The sequence below is a fragment of the Erythranthe guttata genome, chromosome 8 (assembly GCF_056151865.1).
Source record: "Erythranthe guttata isolate IM_541 chromosome 8, IM_541, whole genome shotgun sequence".
In the NCBI taxonomy this organism is placed as follows: domain Eukaryota; kingdom Viridiplantae; phylum Streptophyta; class Magnoliopsida; order Lamiales; family Phrymaceae; genus Erythranthe; species Erythranthe guttata.
In genome coordinates, this window is record NC_142540.1 from 2621525 (window position 1) to 2635011 (window position 13487).

Genomic DNA, 13487 nt, shown 5'->3' on the forward strand with positions numbered 1-13487 from the left:
TTTACCAGCCGAGTGAACAACCCTAAATAATCAAGTGTAAGCATATAATTAATTACCTCTCGAAGACTGCCAAGGGAGTCGCTTAATTAACACCGTCTATGAAAAACAACCATTGTTGGCATTTGGCTTAAGGTTTGCTAATGACAACATTAAACACTGCAATTACTAATTTTTTATTTTATTTTGTTAATACATTCTTTCAATAAATTTTGCATAAAACCACAAAGCAAAATATTTCATATAGCCTAGAAATTTTCATATCATCAGATTTGTACTACATACACATAATACACTACAAAATAACAACCATATATTTTATAGGCATATTTGGACAAAAACGGTTAGCTTTTAGCAACATAAATTTCCTAGGTGGTAGTAACAAAACATACGAGAAAATCGAACTTTCTCTTTGATGTCTTTTCATACGAAGAAGCTTCGTTTCGTTTCACATATTAAAATGTGACAAAAACATTGGATTATTGACAAAGTTCGATATAAGATTGTCTCCTCCAGCTAAGCACGCTTCGATAGTACTCTCCTTCAAACGGGATTTTCGTGTTTCGATAGGGATAGAAGATATTGCCTTGTGCCCTAAATAATAATCATAAAAATGCAATTCATTACTATATGAATATAATGAAGTTTGATTATATTATATACATATAATGAATCGTACCAATCAAACTCCTTTCAATATAATCCTGGTTCGGCCAACGACGAGGCATCGCCTTCTCCTGCGGAATTCATACATGTCCAACATTATTCATTTTTGAAAATTAAAAAAAAAAAAAAATAATAATAAAACTTACTATAGAAGATGTGGTGGAGATCAGATCCAAGGGTCCAAAATGATTCTGCTGGGAGGAATATTCCAGTTTAAACGAAGATTTCGGACCAATCGTAGCCGAGAAATCCTGCTTAACGCAATTTTCTTTCGATACATTTGTATTTAAGAATTTATCGCTCGTGTCGAAAATATCCATTCTCATGTGAGAAGTTTGGTTGTGCTGCTGCTGCTGCTGCAGCATCTCAGGCAGGCAAATTGGATATAGGCTTAATCCATTCCTCATAGTTAACATCTACAAATTAGTTTAATCATGATTAAGACATAATTAATATTTATTTAGGTTAATAAACCTTGCATTAAAAGCAAACAAATGTTCATTTAGCAATTGATTAATTAGAGTACAAAATTGTAATTATCACCTGCACTTGTAGCTGGAGTTGCTTGAGGTACTCGATTGCTTCGTCGAGCATCGAAGCCTTATCGGTCTAGCGAAAATTAAAATTAATTTATTATATATCACCCTAAATATAATTAGATATTTAGATACAATAAAAAAAAATCACAATATTTTTTTTTAATTTACCTTGTTTGAATTAGGGATAAGATTTTGCAAAGCCTTCATTTTCTCATTAATCCTGCTCCTCCTCCTCTGTGAAGAAGTATTTAAATTTAATTAAAGAGTAATTATTAAAGATAAAAATGCTTAAACCTAATTAGGACAAAGTGATTAAGGATTAATGAGGAGAGAGAAAAAAACAAAAAACCTTTTCAGAGAGGTTGTGAACTTCAGCTGCTCTGCTACGTTTGGAAGAAGTGCGTGATGAAGATGTTTGTTTTGGAATTGTTTCTTCAACCAATGCTTCTACATTTTCCTACACACACACACACACAATTATTTTAAATTAATAATAAAATAAAATTTAAGAAATTACAATCATGTACCTCGCTTTCATACTCGTACTCGTCTGGTTCGTTATCGAAGTTCCCGACGGAAGAAGAAGACACATTCGCCGCCGCCGCGAAGCTACAGCCTGAAGCCGGGTCGGTTGCATGGATCTGACCCGAATCCGGATCCGGATACGGCACCGGTGCGGGTGCTTGATTCTCCGTCAGAAGATGATCGTTATCCGCCGCGAAAAACTGGCGGCGCATGAGAGAAGAAGACGACGGCGACGAAGAAGAAGAAGAAGAGCGGAGGAGAATTTGCTGGAGGAAAAGAGAGATTTCATCGGGCTCCGGCGGAGGAGGAGGAGATGGAGAGTAGTTGGTGGCGGTGGTGGTGGTGGTGTTGTACAGATTCGCCATTGGGAATACTTTTGGGGGCATAAGAAAAAAGGGGGTTCTACTTTGTACTTTGGCGAAAAGAAAGAAGAGAGAAAACCCAATTCAACACTCTTTTCTGGTTTTTTTCTGGCAGAGCTGTCTGAATAATAAAGCTCGGCTTTTGAGGTACGGAGGCGCGTGTGTTTGGGTTTATTTGTTTTTATGACCACAAAAAAAGACTGCAAAAAGAAAATTGTGGGCGGGGGGAGAAAACGGAGTTTAAAACTGCCGATTATGACGTGGAATTTAATGCTCACCCGTAATATTATTATTATTACATTCTTTTCTTTTTTAATGAATTTTATTATTATTACATGATTTATTATGAAAAAGAAGAAGAAAGGAGAATGAGTAACGAGACATGGTTATGTCTGGGGAGTAATTAATTAGGGTTAGGATAAAGTGTTTGACTGGTCTTCTCTCTGTCAACTCAAAGAATGTACAGTGATGAAGCACTATCTACATTTATGTTGCTCTGCCTTTTTCCCCCTTTTATCATTTATTTCTGTTTTCTCCTTTTTTTCTAAAATAAATAGGGTAAATTACGGTTACCCAATATACAAGGTCAAAGTATGTAAAAATTATCTTAAGTTTATATAATTACAGTATATTTTTCAACTATGAATTTTCTTAAAAAAATATAGTTTATGATGCACCACAATTTGAGAGTTAGTTACTATTCAAGGAGCCATATCTTATGATCATTTTGTTTCAAATGAATAAAACGGGTACAAATTGGAGAATGTTCGATATAATCTAGAAGATTCCACTAAATTTGATCATCACATAAATGAACGTTTAAGAAAATATCATAGTTATGAAGTGATCCCAATTATCCAAATATAACGGTATTTTCGTAATTTCACACTATCTTAGGAGGGCGGCCGTAATATACACGATTCATTTCAAATTATCAACCTTGAGAGAAAAAATAAATCAAACATCTACCACCAAATTAAGAATCGAAGTTAGTTTATTATTATTATAAAAAAATAATAATAATTAATATTATTATTATTATTATTATTGAACATACAGTATGCTGTATACTGTAACAATAAGATAATTAATAGTAAATAGAGTCAGTCAGGCGTGCAAGTATACCACATTCTCATTGTCTTCAAAATCGTGCCATTAATTTTTTTTGATTAATATAATCTGCAGTCAGCAAAAAATAAAAAAGGAAAAAAAGACCACCTTTTCAACTCGGATCCAAACGTAGGATACGTCCACGTTTCGTATTGTGATTGGCTGATATGTAAATAAGCAGGGGACCACTGGATCGCGTCACACATCTACGAACACGGCAAGAAAACTAGGTAGAGTCTACGATTGTAATAATGGACGTGTTAGTAGGGTAACACAGCCTATATTGCGCGCTCGAGATGTGTGGCTTTGGACCACGCTATTATTTTGATCCGACGGCTTGGGATGAATTTGCTTGTCTATTTGATTTGTACTAGCTTGATTTGATTAAGTGGTAGGAAAATGAGGAAAAAACTTTTTTCATTTCCAATGATGGGTTGGGGTCCTTTTTGTGTAATAGAATAATAAATCAAAAAATCAAATATATATATATATATATACTTCTTATATTCCACAATATCTGTCTCTTTTAAGAATTTTTTTTGTTCTACATTATCTGTCACTTTATAATTTTAATGCTTTATTAATTACATATTTTTCAATTATACCCTTATTAATTCTCCAACATTCTTTCTGCATTAATTAGTAAACAAGGGTATTTTGGTCTATTTATATCTATATTCCTAAAATCAAGGCATATTTATTGAAATTCTTAAGACTCGTGCCAAGGTGAAAAACGACACATATTGAGGAACGGAGGGAGTATGTTGCATCAGCCATCAAGTATTAAAATGGTGAATTATTAATGCGGTATTTCTAATTATGTAAAATAAACTTATAAAAATAAAAATAAAATATAAGTTGACGTGTAATACAGTACATAATTGAAGAAGGTAATTATAATTATCCAAACAAAAGGGATGTTCTTCGTAATTTGACACAAAAGGGATATTCTTCGTAATTTGACATTATTTACGGAGGTGACCGTAATTTGCCTATTTAGTTATAAATATTGCAAGAAAAAAAATTTATCACTTGCCGAAAAATAAAATCCAAACTATTCTCTTACATAATGCAATTCCTGATGTGAAACATGATGCTTTATATAATTAGACCAAATAAATAAACCTTAAAAAAAAACAAGAGTGCAATAATACTGCATCTGAATTCTGCAGTTTGTTTTCCTACTGTTTCCATCAGAGCAACACTTTGGACTGCCAAGAGAATGCATCTGAATTCAGCACTTGCTTTCTTGCACTCTGAGTGTAATGATCCAAGGTCAATGCCTGTTCGTCGATGTTATCGGTGGACCCCGCATCCTCTGCCAACTTCACCGCTGCAATTTGGTGCAGTTGGAACTTCTCTGCAGTTCTTTGCAGTTTCCTAGCAGTGTCTTCCTCACCGAGCATCAGCAGAGAAATCAACAGAGATTTAAGCTCGATTTTGCCTCCTTCAGACAGAGACATACCCTTCAAATGATCTACTAGTGCCGCCTCCTCATCAGCACTGTGCTCACAAGAAAACGAATTGGGCGACACATCAGAATATAATAGTAAAGGGATTTTATATACATAATATATATTTAAGGTGACGGAATTAATAATATACCTTCCGGCTCTAATTTTCCCTCTGTTTCTTTGACGACCTCTACCCCTTGTGGACGTGCTTAAGGTGGTAGAAGCACTCGAACCTCTTCTTGTTCTGCTCATGAAAATAAGCAACACGAGACAGTTAATAAACAGTGAAATCAAACTAAACTCTCTGTAGCAGTTTCCTCACTAAAATCAGAGGCTATACACCTCAAAACGAAGGTCCAAGCAAAGGCTTAGAAGAAAAATAAAAACGGACTGAAGATATTATGGAGGCCAATGGTATTTCTTGAGCAATTGTTCAAGATATTGCTGAAAAAAGTAAATTTTAATCACATATTCGTAACATAGAATATGTGATTACAATTTAATCAACGTGGGAAGCAATCACTAACAGAAATTTCAATTAAAAAAGAGAGCCTACGGATGCGAAATATGGTGCCTAAAGATAGGAGGAGCATAGATATAAAAATTGAGGCCGCACAAAAGAAATGACAAACAATTCTACCAAAGGTCAATTACTAGAAGTAAGAGCAAGCATAAGTCAGAAGTTGTGTAACAAGAGCTAAGATAAACTTACCCTGTGGTGTATGCACTCATCCCACTAAAATTACTGCTGGCTTGTGAAGCAGTTTCATCATCAGGATAGCCCAAAGATAGCTCATCCGATTTCATTTTTGCAGCAAGTAATAATCTCCTTTGTCGAACTGCCAGATATCGGGTCAAGTACTTGCCAACTTTCTCCATCCCTTCATTGTACTCTCCAACAAGCAAGGTTGCACACTCTAACGAGGCGTTCTTCACCACTAAAATCAAATCATCTCTCCTGTGCAAGAAACCAACCCTCAGTGCCTCTTCCCAATTCCTTGCATCGACCAAAAGGCTAACTCCACCGTCCACATCACCACAATACTCCAAGAGTATCTTCGAAGCATCTCCTGGTTTACCGAGTGCCTGAAGTTCCTCGGATAGCTCACGCGCCAGCTGTAACACATCGTCCTTCCCAAGCTTCATAAATCCAGCAACTGTCAGAACGCCCATCCAATTACCACATGAACGGTAAGACTTTAATGCCTTGTCCAAACAGAAGCAGCACAGAAAAGTGGTAGCAGCATCTTCGAAGCATTTAGTGGCATCAAGATGATCTCCCCAAGCTTCAAGAACTTGTTGTCTCTTACGCGAATCACCACCGACCAACTGGAGCCCTAACGGATAAAGTTCCGGAACTTTCTTCATCAGGTTCGTAAAATCTTCGTAATAAGAGTCTCCAGCTGAAGCAATGTGCCTCAAAGCACTTTCATACCTTTCTAATTTGAGATCGATATTGTACTGCATTAAAAGTGGTGGCATGCGTTCCAGTTCTTGAAGAAGTGGCAGAAACTCTTTCGGATCACGTTGTGAATTTAATGCAACAATAGCGGCGAGGCTCAAATCATAAAGGCCTAGAGCCGCTTCGAAAACTGCCTCGGTATCAGAAAGCCATAACAGATGCTTCAAAGATTCCTCGGACGAAGGATACGACTTTCGCCGTGGATCTGTAGCTGCCGACAGCTCCATCTCTCGGATAACCTTAATTCTTTTCAAAGCGTCTTCGAGAACTGGTGGGCTACTTTTGGCTAAGGTTGTCAGGATGCAAAGCTCCCTTGCAGGAGTTTCCTCAATTTGCTCCTCGAGAGCCTTTCGTATAGACAAGAGTACAGAGTATACTTTCTTATCACCGTCAATAATAGTCTTTGAACTTTTATCGCCGTTTATGCAAGGCAAAGACACGTAGTTTTTATAAAGTGTCTCCATAATATCTTCGTGTTTAATGGCGCAAATAAACTCGGTTATGTAGCTCAGATTGTTGACCTGTCTGACAAAGTCTGCAGCTGACTCCACAAAGGCTTCCCAACCACGATGATCAATGATGACATTGAAATCAATCCTATGTCTCCGTACCATAAGCAAGGCATCTCTAAATCGCCCTTGAGCCAGAGCATTGAAGATCGAAGCAAGGACTAATTTTCTCGGATAGACACATTCGAGGTTTCCACGAGGTGTTTGTAGTATTACAGCAGACTCGTCTCCATGGAGAACACCAATAATCTGTGCCCCTTTTTCCCACAAATGAACGAAAACATTTTCGTTCTCCCCCGTTTTTTTCCTTACTACAACAGGAAGGAAATTCCCGTACTTCTGTTCCAGTTGTCCATGCACAATGTCACCAACATCAACAATAAACAGGTAATCTTGTTTGGTGGTAATAACCAAATGTGTCATCATCCCTTCACCAGAATTTGAGTAGAACGAAAAAGTACTGCAGTTGTTGCACAATACCCTTCTCTCAAAATGCAGTCTCCCATTATCGTCAAGCCCAAAAAGCAACGGTTTCTCTCCAACTAGGGCAGCATCCATCCATGGGCAAGATGATAGGAAAGCCAAGTCATCACATCTCTGAAGACCACCCAACTTTGACGTGTACTCGAACATTTTTCCACCGTCAAACTGAACAAATGCAGAACGACTTATAAGTTGGTTAGGAGCTATACCAATAACCACTCCTTCAAGAGAAATCTGATGAGAAGTTTCCGCATGCCACCCTGCGCATATCACTGAACCTGGGCTGCGATTGTCAGAACAACTTATTTCAATTTCATGGAGGTAATATCCTGTGCGCACATCCTCGTCAAAATGAGAAACACCAAGAATCACTTGTGAGTCCAACCAAGAAAGATGTAACAAAGGCCCGTACTCTGTACCAGAATATGAAGCCTCGATTTTAAACGTCTGACCTTCGAGATCATCCCATTGGTCAAGAGGAGGAAGCTCCACTATACACAAACTACCGTCTGAAAGAGATGCAGCTAAATGATTTTGGGAGATTTTAGAAGAGAAAGCCATATCCCGAACCGCACTGGGAAATTCTAATTTTAAAAAGTACATTGGAGGTGGCATCAAGGATAAGGAAAAAGGGGTAACGAGCACTTTCGAGGCATCAACGACAAATGCTATTGAGTTGTCGGTGACAGCTGTCACCCAGACAAACTTGTAAGATACAACTCGACCATCAAGAGTCCAACACATCAACTTTAAGGGGTTTGTCAGGTCCCACATAAATTTTATTCCATCCTCTTTTAAATATCTGATCTCTTGCTTTAAGTACCAATGGTTATTACTGAAGTACCATATCTTAAGGGTGTCGAATGTCTCGCCTCTGACAACAGCAGCAAGAAGATCCGAGTTACAATTGAACTTGAGAACTTCTATTGTCACATCTATTGCCTCGTTGATACTGAATGAGCTTCGCTCTAGGCCATTTTTCTCAAATAAAGCTACAGATGGACATTGCTTAACTTCCTTTCGATCATAGACAAGAGCAATTTTAGCTCCGCTTTGAGTCCAGTCCAGAACTGATCCCATGAAGGGCTTCGATTCTGAGACGGAGTGGAGTGCGCCGGAATCACGCTCCCAAACTTTAAGCTTCTTGTGCAAGGGAAAGGAAGCATTCACCATGCTTAATGATGCAAAGAATTTTCCATCACCTCTCCATGAAATGGAGGCATCTGAGGAATGATCACCAGAAAGTGCTGATTCATCTGAAACACGGTGGAATAGAACATTTTTATTGAAGTAAACAAAAAGGACATAATTCATTTTCTATTATAACATCGAAACATATGAACATTGAAATTATATTTCTTCAGGAAAGATTTCAATTATTTTACGGAAAGGAACAATTCGTTATATGTATCCAGTCCCAATTAATGCTAATACTTGTCTACCATACAATGTGGGAAGGCAGAAAATCGTCATATAAGCCAAAAATCATTGCATTTGCTACTGTTGGAAGCCAAGTAAGAAAAGATTGAAGACTGTAATTACAGAAACCTGGTGAACTATAAGTTTTCAGCCCTTTGAAGTACGTGGCCGCTTTCTCATTCAAGTAAATGTGGTGTTACAGCTCACTCTCATCATCTCAAACTTCTTCTACTCTAGTCCATTCCCAGGTCAAATCACCAGTTTTTTTGCCACTACAAACTCATCATATATTGTACTTTTAGTGAGTGAATCATGCAGTATTTACTAAAACCAATTCAAGTCACAATTTCTTATTATCGTTAGACGTAAGCATGCAACACTGAACTTCAAACAAGTGAGTTTAGAATCTACGTATCGATAATTTTCTTTCAGGGTCATGTAAAGAGCAAAAGTAGAACACAAGTCATCAAGTAAAACATCAAAGGCAACCTAAAGAAATTTATAAATGGACGAATATGGCAACAAGTCCTTACGTACGTCTACATCTTCAGGCAAATCATCAAGCGGCATCTCGTATAATAGATCCCAATCAAGATTCATAACTAGTATCTGCCCAAAACCAGTGATCAAAGCAAGCAGGTCTCCATCGGGACTTGGTGCAATGAACCTAACGCCACCTTCAACCCGACCCACAATCTCTGTTGCATTATCGTCCACAGAATAAAGTAAGAGAAGTCCATTCGAAGTTCCAATGATCAAGGCCTCCTTTTCCATAATATATTCCAAACAAGTAATGGAATCTCCATCCTCTAAATCAATCAGCTGAGCTGTAGCAGGCAACAAACCCTTATTCCATGCTCCTTCAATCTGGTAATAAAAGGAGATTTCTCAAACTAAATAAAGCAGTAGATGAAGAACATAAAACGAGCACGTTGTAGAAAAACATATCGACATTTTGCGAGTTCAATCCGATATTTTCATCGTGCAATCAAATTCATCAAGCACCAAATCTTGCATTTTTCAACAGTTGCTTTCTCTATAATCTTCCATCAAGCAAAAACAACGCATTACCACCCATCAGGTAAATGATTAGATACGACATATTTTATTAACGAAATTAATACTGCCAAATTATGATAAAATTAAACAAATAAAATAAAACAAAAAACATGAGATAATTGGACGCGGAAATGGCAAAGGAGAAGAGTAGAAATGTTTTACTTGAGGCGAAGAAAGTTGAGCGGCGTATACAAAGCCGGCGGAGGAAGCAAAGAAGAGGCGGCTGCGCTCAATGTCCACCGCACACAATCGGAGGACTTCTTCTCCCTTGTGCGCTTGCAACTCCAACCTCGACCAAACTTCCGACGACAACTTCAGGTTGTTCATTTTGGACCGCCGAGAATGAAATTGGATGGGTTTTCCGTCGTGGTTTCCTTAAAAAAAGGGCAGCCGAACGGTTGCCGGAAAGAGAGAGAGTGAGGCGGGAGCAGAGTAGGTTTCTTATAATTAGGGTTTGTTTTTCAAAATACTCCCCATATAGAAAAGGGAGTTGATATACGCAGGCCAAATTAAACATTCAGGTATTTTTTTTACCATTATTTTTTACCTTTTTACCATAATTATTTACTTTTTGTACTATTTTTACCAAATCCTATAAAATATAAAATTCAACATTCAAAGTGAAAAATTTCAGATATTCAACAATTTTTGCGATGGATCCAAACAACTTAGACCCGAATGTAAGTTTTTCGTTTTTTTCCCGAAAATTCATCTACTCGTGTGAATTTACGCGAGCACTTGCCAAGTGCTCGTGTAAATTCACACGAGTAGATGAATTTTATTTTTTATTCATGTGCTCGTGTGAATTTACGCGAGCACTTGGCAAGTGCTCGCGTAAATTCACACGAGCTCAAGAACAATTTTTTTTTTTTTTTTAATTAGCTCGTGTGATTTCACACGAGCAGAGGAGGTTTGCTCGTGTGAAATCACACGAGCAGAACTTCTCTGTTCGTGTGAAATCACACGAGCAACACAATTTTGTTTTTTTTTTTTTTTTTGAGTTTTATTCTTTAGTTTTATAATTTGCTAACTACATTAATATAAAAACAGGAAGTATACATAGATGTGGATGAAGATATTGAAACATTCGAGCTACATGATTTCAGTGAATTTTTCACAATTTCGACTGCATTTGATAGTAAAGATGCACTAGTCGAGTGGGCGATGAATATGGCCATAAGTCATGGACATGAGATTAGGCGACAGTCTTACCACGAGGGCCGACAATATTTGACTTGTAAAAGAGCCTATAAGAGTCGAGGAAAAAATGCAGAGGTCAAAACAAGCCGGAAGTCCGGTACAATAAAGTGTAAATGCCCTTTTGCGCTATGGGGTAAAGAGGGTCGTGATGGATTATGGCGCCTTACCATAAAAAATGGCAATCACAATCATAATCCTCATAAATATCCACAAGGACTACGTTCGCTAAGTCGCCTGACTGAAGAGCAACGAGAAGTGACAAAGATACTGAAAAAGAGCCATGTGAAGCCGAAGGAAATTTTGCATCATCTGAGACAGATGAATCCGGATACGGCTGCGTCCTTGAGAGATGTGTACAATGAATCACAGAAAATTAGACGAGAGGAAATGAAAGGAAAAATAGTTATACAACATCTGTGGCACGAACTAAGTGAGAGTGGATACAGCAAATGGCATCGAACAAATCCAGCTGGTGATACAGTGCAAGACGTTATGTTTGCGCACCCTGATTCAATAAAGCTTTTGCAGTTATTTCCATACGTCATCCTGATGGATTGCACGTACAAGACTAACATGTAATAATTATTTAAATGTGAATTACATTTATTATATATATATATATATATATATATATATATATATATATATATATATATATATATATATATATATATATATATATATATATATATATATATATATATATATATATATATATATATATGCAAGAGTTGACTAAATTATAATTACCTTCATGTAGATATGAAATGCCTCTTTTGGAGATCATTGGGGTTACTCCCGTGGGAAGGAACTTCACTATTGCCGTTGCTTTTATGTCACGTGAAGATGGGGACACTTATGCATGGACATTGCGATGTTTGCGAGACATATTACCAATCGGGATAGAACAAGAAGTGATACTGACAGATCGTGAGCTGGGCCTACTGAAAGCATTGCCAAACGTGTTTCCACATTCGCATCACATGTTATGTTTATATCACATAAACAGAAACGTTGAGGCAAACGCGTCAAAATTCTTGGGTAACACCAAGTTGGGTGTACTGTTCCGGAGGACGGTGTGGGCAAAGTTAGTCGAATCTGAGACTGAGGAAGAATACGAATGCAACTATAGAGAGATAGTTAGTTTGTACGGGCAATATCCGAAGCTGATAACTTACATCAATGAAACGTGGTTGATTTATAAGGAGAGATTTGTTAAGTGTTGGACCAACAACATCGTTCATTTCGGTAACACGACGACTAACAGGTATATAAATTGATTTTACTATAAACTCGTTACGTACAATCTTTTATACACATGTTACATTTATTCATTATTTGAGTGTTTTCTCGAAACAGAGTAGAGAGTGCACATCGTGCATCGAAGCGTTGGATCCAAACATCGACTGGAGCTATGGATACAGTTCAAAATGCACTAGATGCGCAAGTTGACCTTCAAATTAATGAATTGAAGGTGGAAAATGAAAGCAGTAGAACAGTCAGGATGTACAGTTCGAGAAGTTATCAAACAAAGATTACATGTCCCAAAAAAATGCGGCCGACTATTTACGGGACCTAAATAATCCTTCTTCAACGCATTTACAAGAGCCGTCATTTGTGAAGGCCAATGGACGACCTAAGAATAACTCGATGAAGAGCAACTTGTCCGGATATGAGCACATGATGAATCGGAAATCCGAAGTTAAATCTTCTTCCGGCTCTAAGGGTCGCAAAATCCCGACCGAAAGGACGCCAGAGTCAAAATTTAAAGCTGGTACGCCAGAGTCAAGACTCTATGAGCACTCTTCTACCGGGCGAATTTCAGACACTGCTGGTCCGTCCAGCCGCAACGCCAGGATGAAAGCGACATCGTGGAGCGTGATCGTCATCTCGCCCCATGGCATGTGGAAACTGCTCGTCTCCGGCTGCCACCTCTCCACGAAAGCTAGCATGAGGTTCTTGTTCATCCTCTTCAGAAAACAGTCTCGTAAGTGGTAAAGACTTGTTGCCTCCAACCTCGCAATCATCGTGTTATCCTGCGGGCCGCGGTAGTCCTCGAGTGCTTTGGTCCTCGACTCGCACCGTGTAGTTTCACGGCGCTCCTGAAAAATATTGCATGTATTGTTAGCTAAAAAAAATGAATAATGTAAGAATTATGTAAAGCACGTGTTGACAGAAAAACTTACATATCCTTCCCAAATGTACATCGATATATGCGACTTGAACCATCGCATAAACTCTAAATTTTGCGGCCCTCCCTCGCACGGACCCTCCAAGTACGCAGGACCAGGCAGCTGCGGAAAGGGTAAGGGACGACCACCTCTACGATCCTGAAATGCATATGCTGGCCCATCATCTTCCTCCATCTCCTCGTCAGTATCCATATTATCGTCGTCGGCATGTGGCAATGTACAGGGTCCGGCTCCAGCTGCAACAGCTTCTCGTCTCAGTCTCTCTTCTTCCCGCTGTAACGCTGCTTCTCGAGCTAACTGCTTTCTTCTACGCGCGGAAGCAAGGACATCTCGGTCTCCAATGCGATCCGGATCTTCCGGATTGTCCCCTTCCCGCTCAAGGCTTTCATTAAGCTCTTGCCTTTACCGGCAACTTGACTCATAAGACTTTTCCCCCGACCTCCTGCCATCTACATTTTAAATAAGCACTTTATTAATATTTCATATAATAAAAAAAAAGAATTTAAATAA

The 13487-nt window shown here is 38.2% G+C and overlaps 3 protein-coding genes across 4 annotated transcripts; 1 reads left to right on the forward strand and 2 right to left on the reverse strand.

The window, feature by feature from the left end:
• Nucleotides 1–234: 234 nt before the first annotated feature.
• On the reverse strand, nt 235–2293 carry ALC (basic helix-loop-helix (bHLH) DNA-binding superfamily protein). Its single transcript, XM_013000816.2, has 7 exons — nt 1730–2293; nt 1552–1659; nt 1371–1436; nt 1207–1272; nt 810–1079; nt 677–734; nt 235–591 (listed from the first exon to the last, which is right to left on the reverse strand). The coding sequence occupies exons 1-7, from the start codon at nt 2111–2113 to the stop codon at nt 446–448; spliced, it is 1098 nt and encodes a 365-aa protein (XP_012856270.2). The 5' UTR covers nt 2114–2293; the 3' UTR covers nt 235–445.
• A 1915-nt stretch (nt 2294–4208) lies between these two features.
• Nucleotides 4209–10064, reverse strand: ABO1 (IKI3 family protein). Of its 2 annotated transcripts, XM_012998010.2 has the most exons (5): nt 9748–10064; nt 9060–9393; nt 5366–8363; nt 4805–4897; nt 4209–4702 (listed from the first exon to the last, which is right to left on the reverse strand). In XM_012998010.2, the coding sequence occupies exons 1-5, from the start codon at nt 9910–9912 to the stop codon at nt 4393–4395; spliced, it is 3900 nt and encodes a 1299-aa protein (XP_012853464.2). In that variant the 5' UTR covers nt 9913–10064; the 3' UTR covers nt 4209–4392. The 2 variants fall into 2 exon arrangements, with proteins under 2 accessions (XP_012853464.2, XP_012853471.2); XM_012998017.2 differs by lacking the exon at nt 9748–10064 and having other exon boundaries at nt 9064–9205.
• A 136-nt stretch (nt 10065–10200) lies between these two features.
• LOC148768306 (uncharacterized) lies at nt 10201–11364 on the forward strand. Its single transcript, XM_088822628.1, has 2 exons — nt 10201–10265; nt 10636–11364. The coding sequence occupies exons 1-2, from the start codon at nt 10239–10241 to the stop codon at nt 11362–11364; spliced, it is 756 nt and encodes a 251-aa protein (XP_088678754.1). The 5' UTR covers nt 10201–10238.
• The last annotated feature ends 2123 nt before the right edge of the window (nt 11365–13487 follow it).

Excerpts from the sequence above, each read along its gene's own strand:
- ABO1 (XM_012998010.2), bottom strand. The coding sequence starts at position 9,912 with ATGAACAACCTGAAGTTGTCGTCGGAAGTTTGGTCGAGGTTGGAGTTG. Across the intron at positions 8,364-9,059 it reads GCCTGAAGATGTAGACGTAC|ATGAATCAGCACTTTCTGGT; the intron begins GTAAGGACTTGT and ends ACCGTGTTTCAG. Across the intron at positions 4,898-5,365 it reads ATGAGTGCATACACCACAGG|AACAAGAAGAGGTTCGAGTG; the intron begins GTAAGTTTATCT and ends TTTCATGAGCAG.
- ALC (XM_013000816.2), bottom strand. The coding sequence starts at position 2,113 with ATGCCCCCAAAAGTATTCCCAATGGCGAATCTGTACAACACCACCACC. Across the intron at positions 1,660-1,729 it reads AGTACGAGTATGAAAGCGAG|GAAAATGTAGAAGCATTGGT; the intron begins GTACATGATTGT and ends GTGTGTGTGTAG. Across the intron at positions 1,273-1,370 it reads TTATCCCTAATTCAAACAAG|ACCGATAAGGCTTCGATGCT; the intron begins GTAAATTAAAAA and ends AATTTTCGCTAG.
- LOC148768306 (XM_088822628.1), top strand. The coding sequence starts at position 10,239 with ATGGATCCAAACAACTTAGACCCGAAT. Across the intron at positions 10,266-10,635 it reads CAAACAACTTAGACCCGAAT|GAAGTATACATAGATGTGGA; the intron begins GTAAGTTTTTCG and ends ATATAAAAACAG.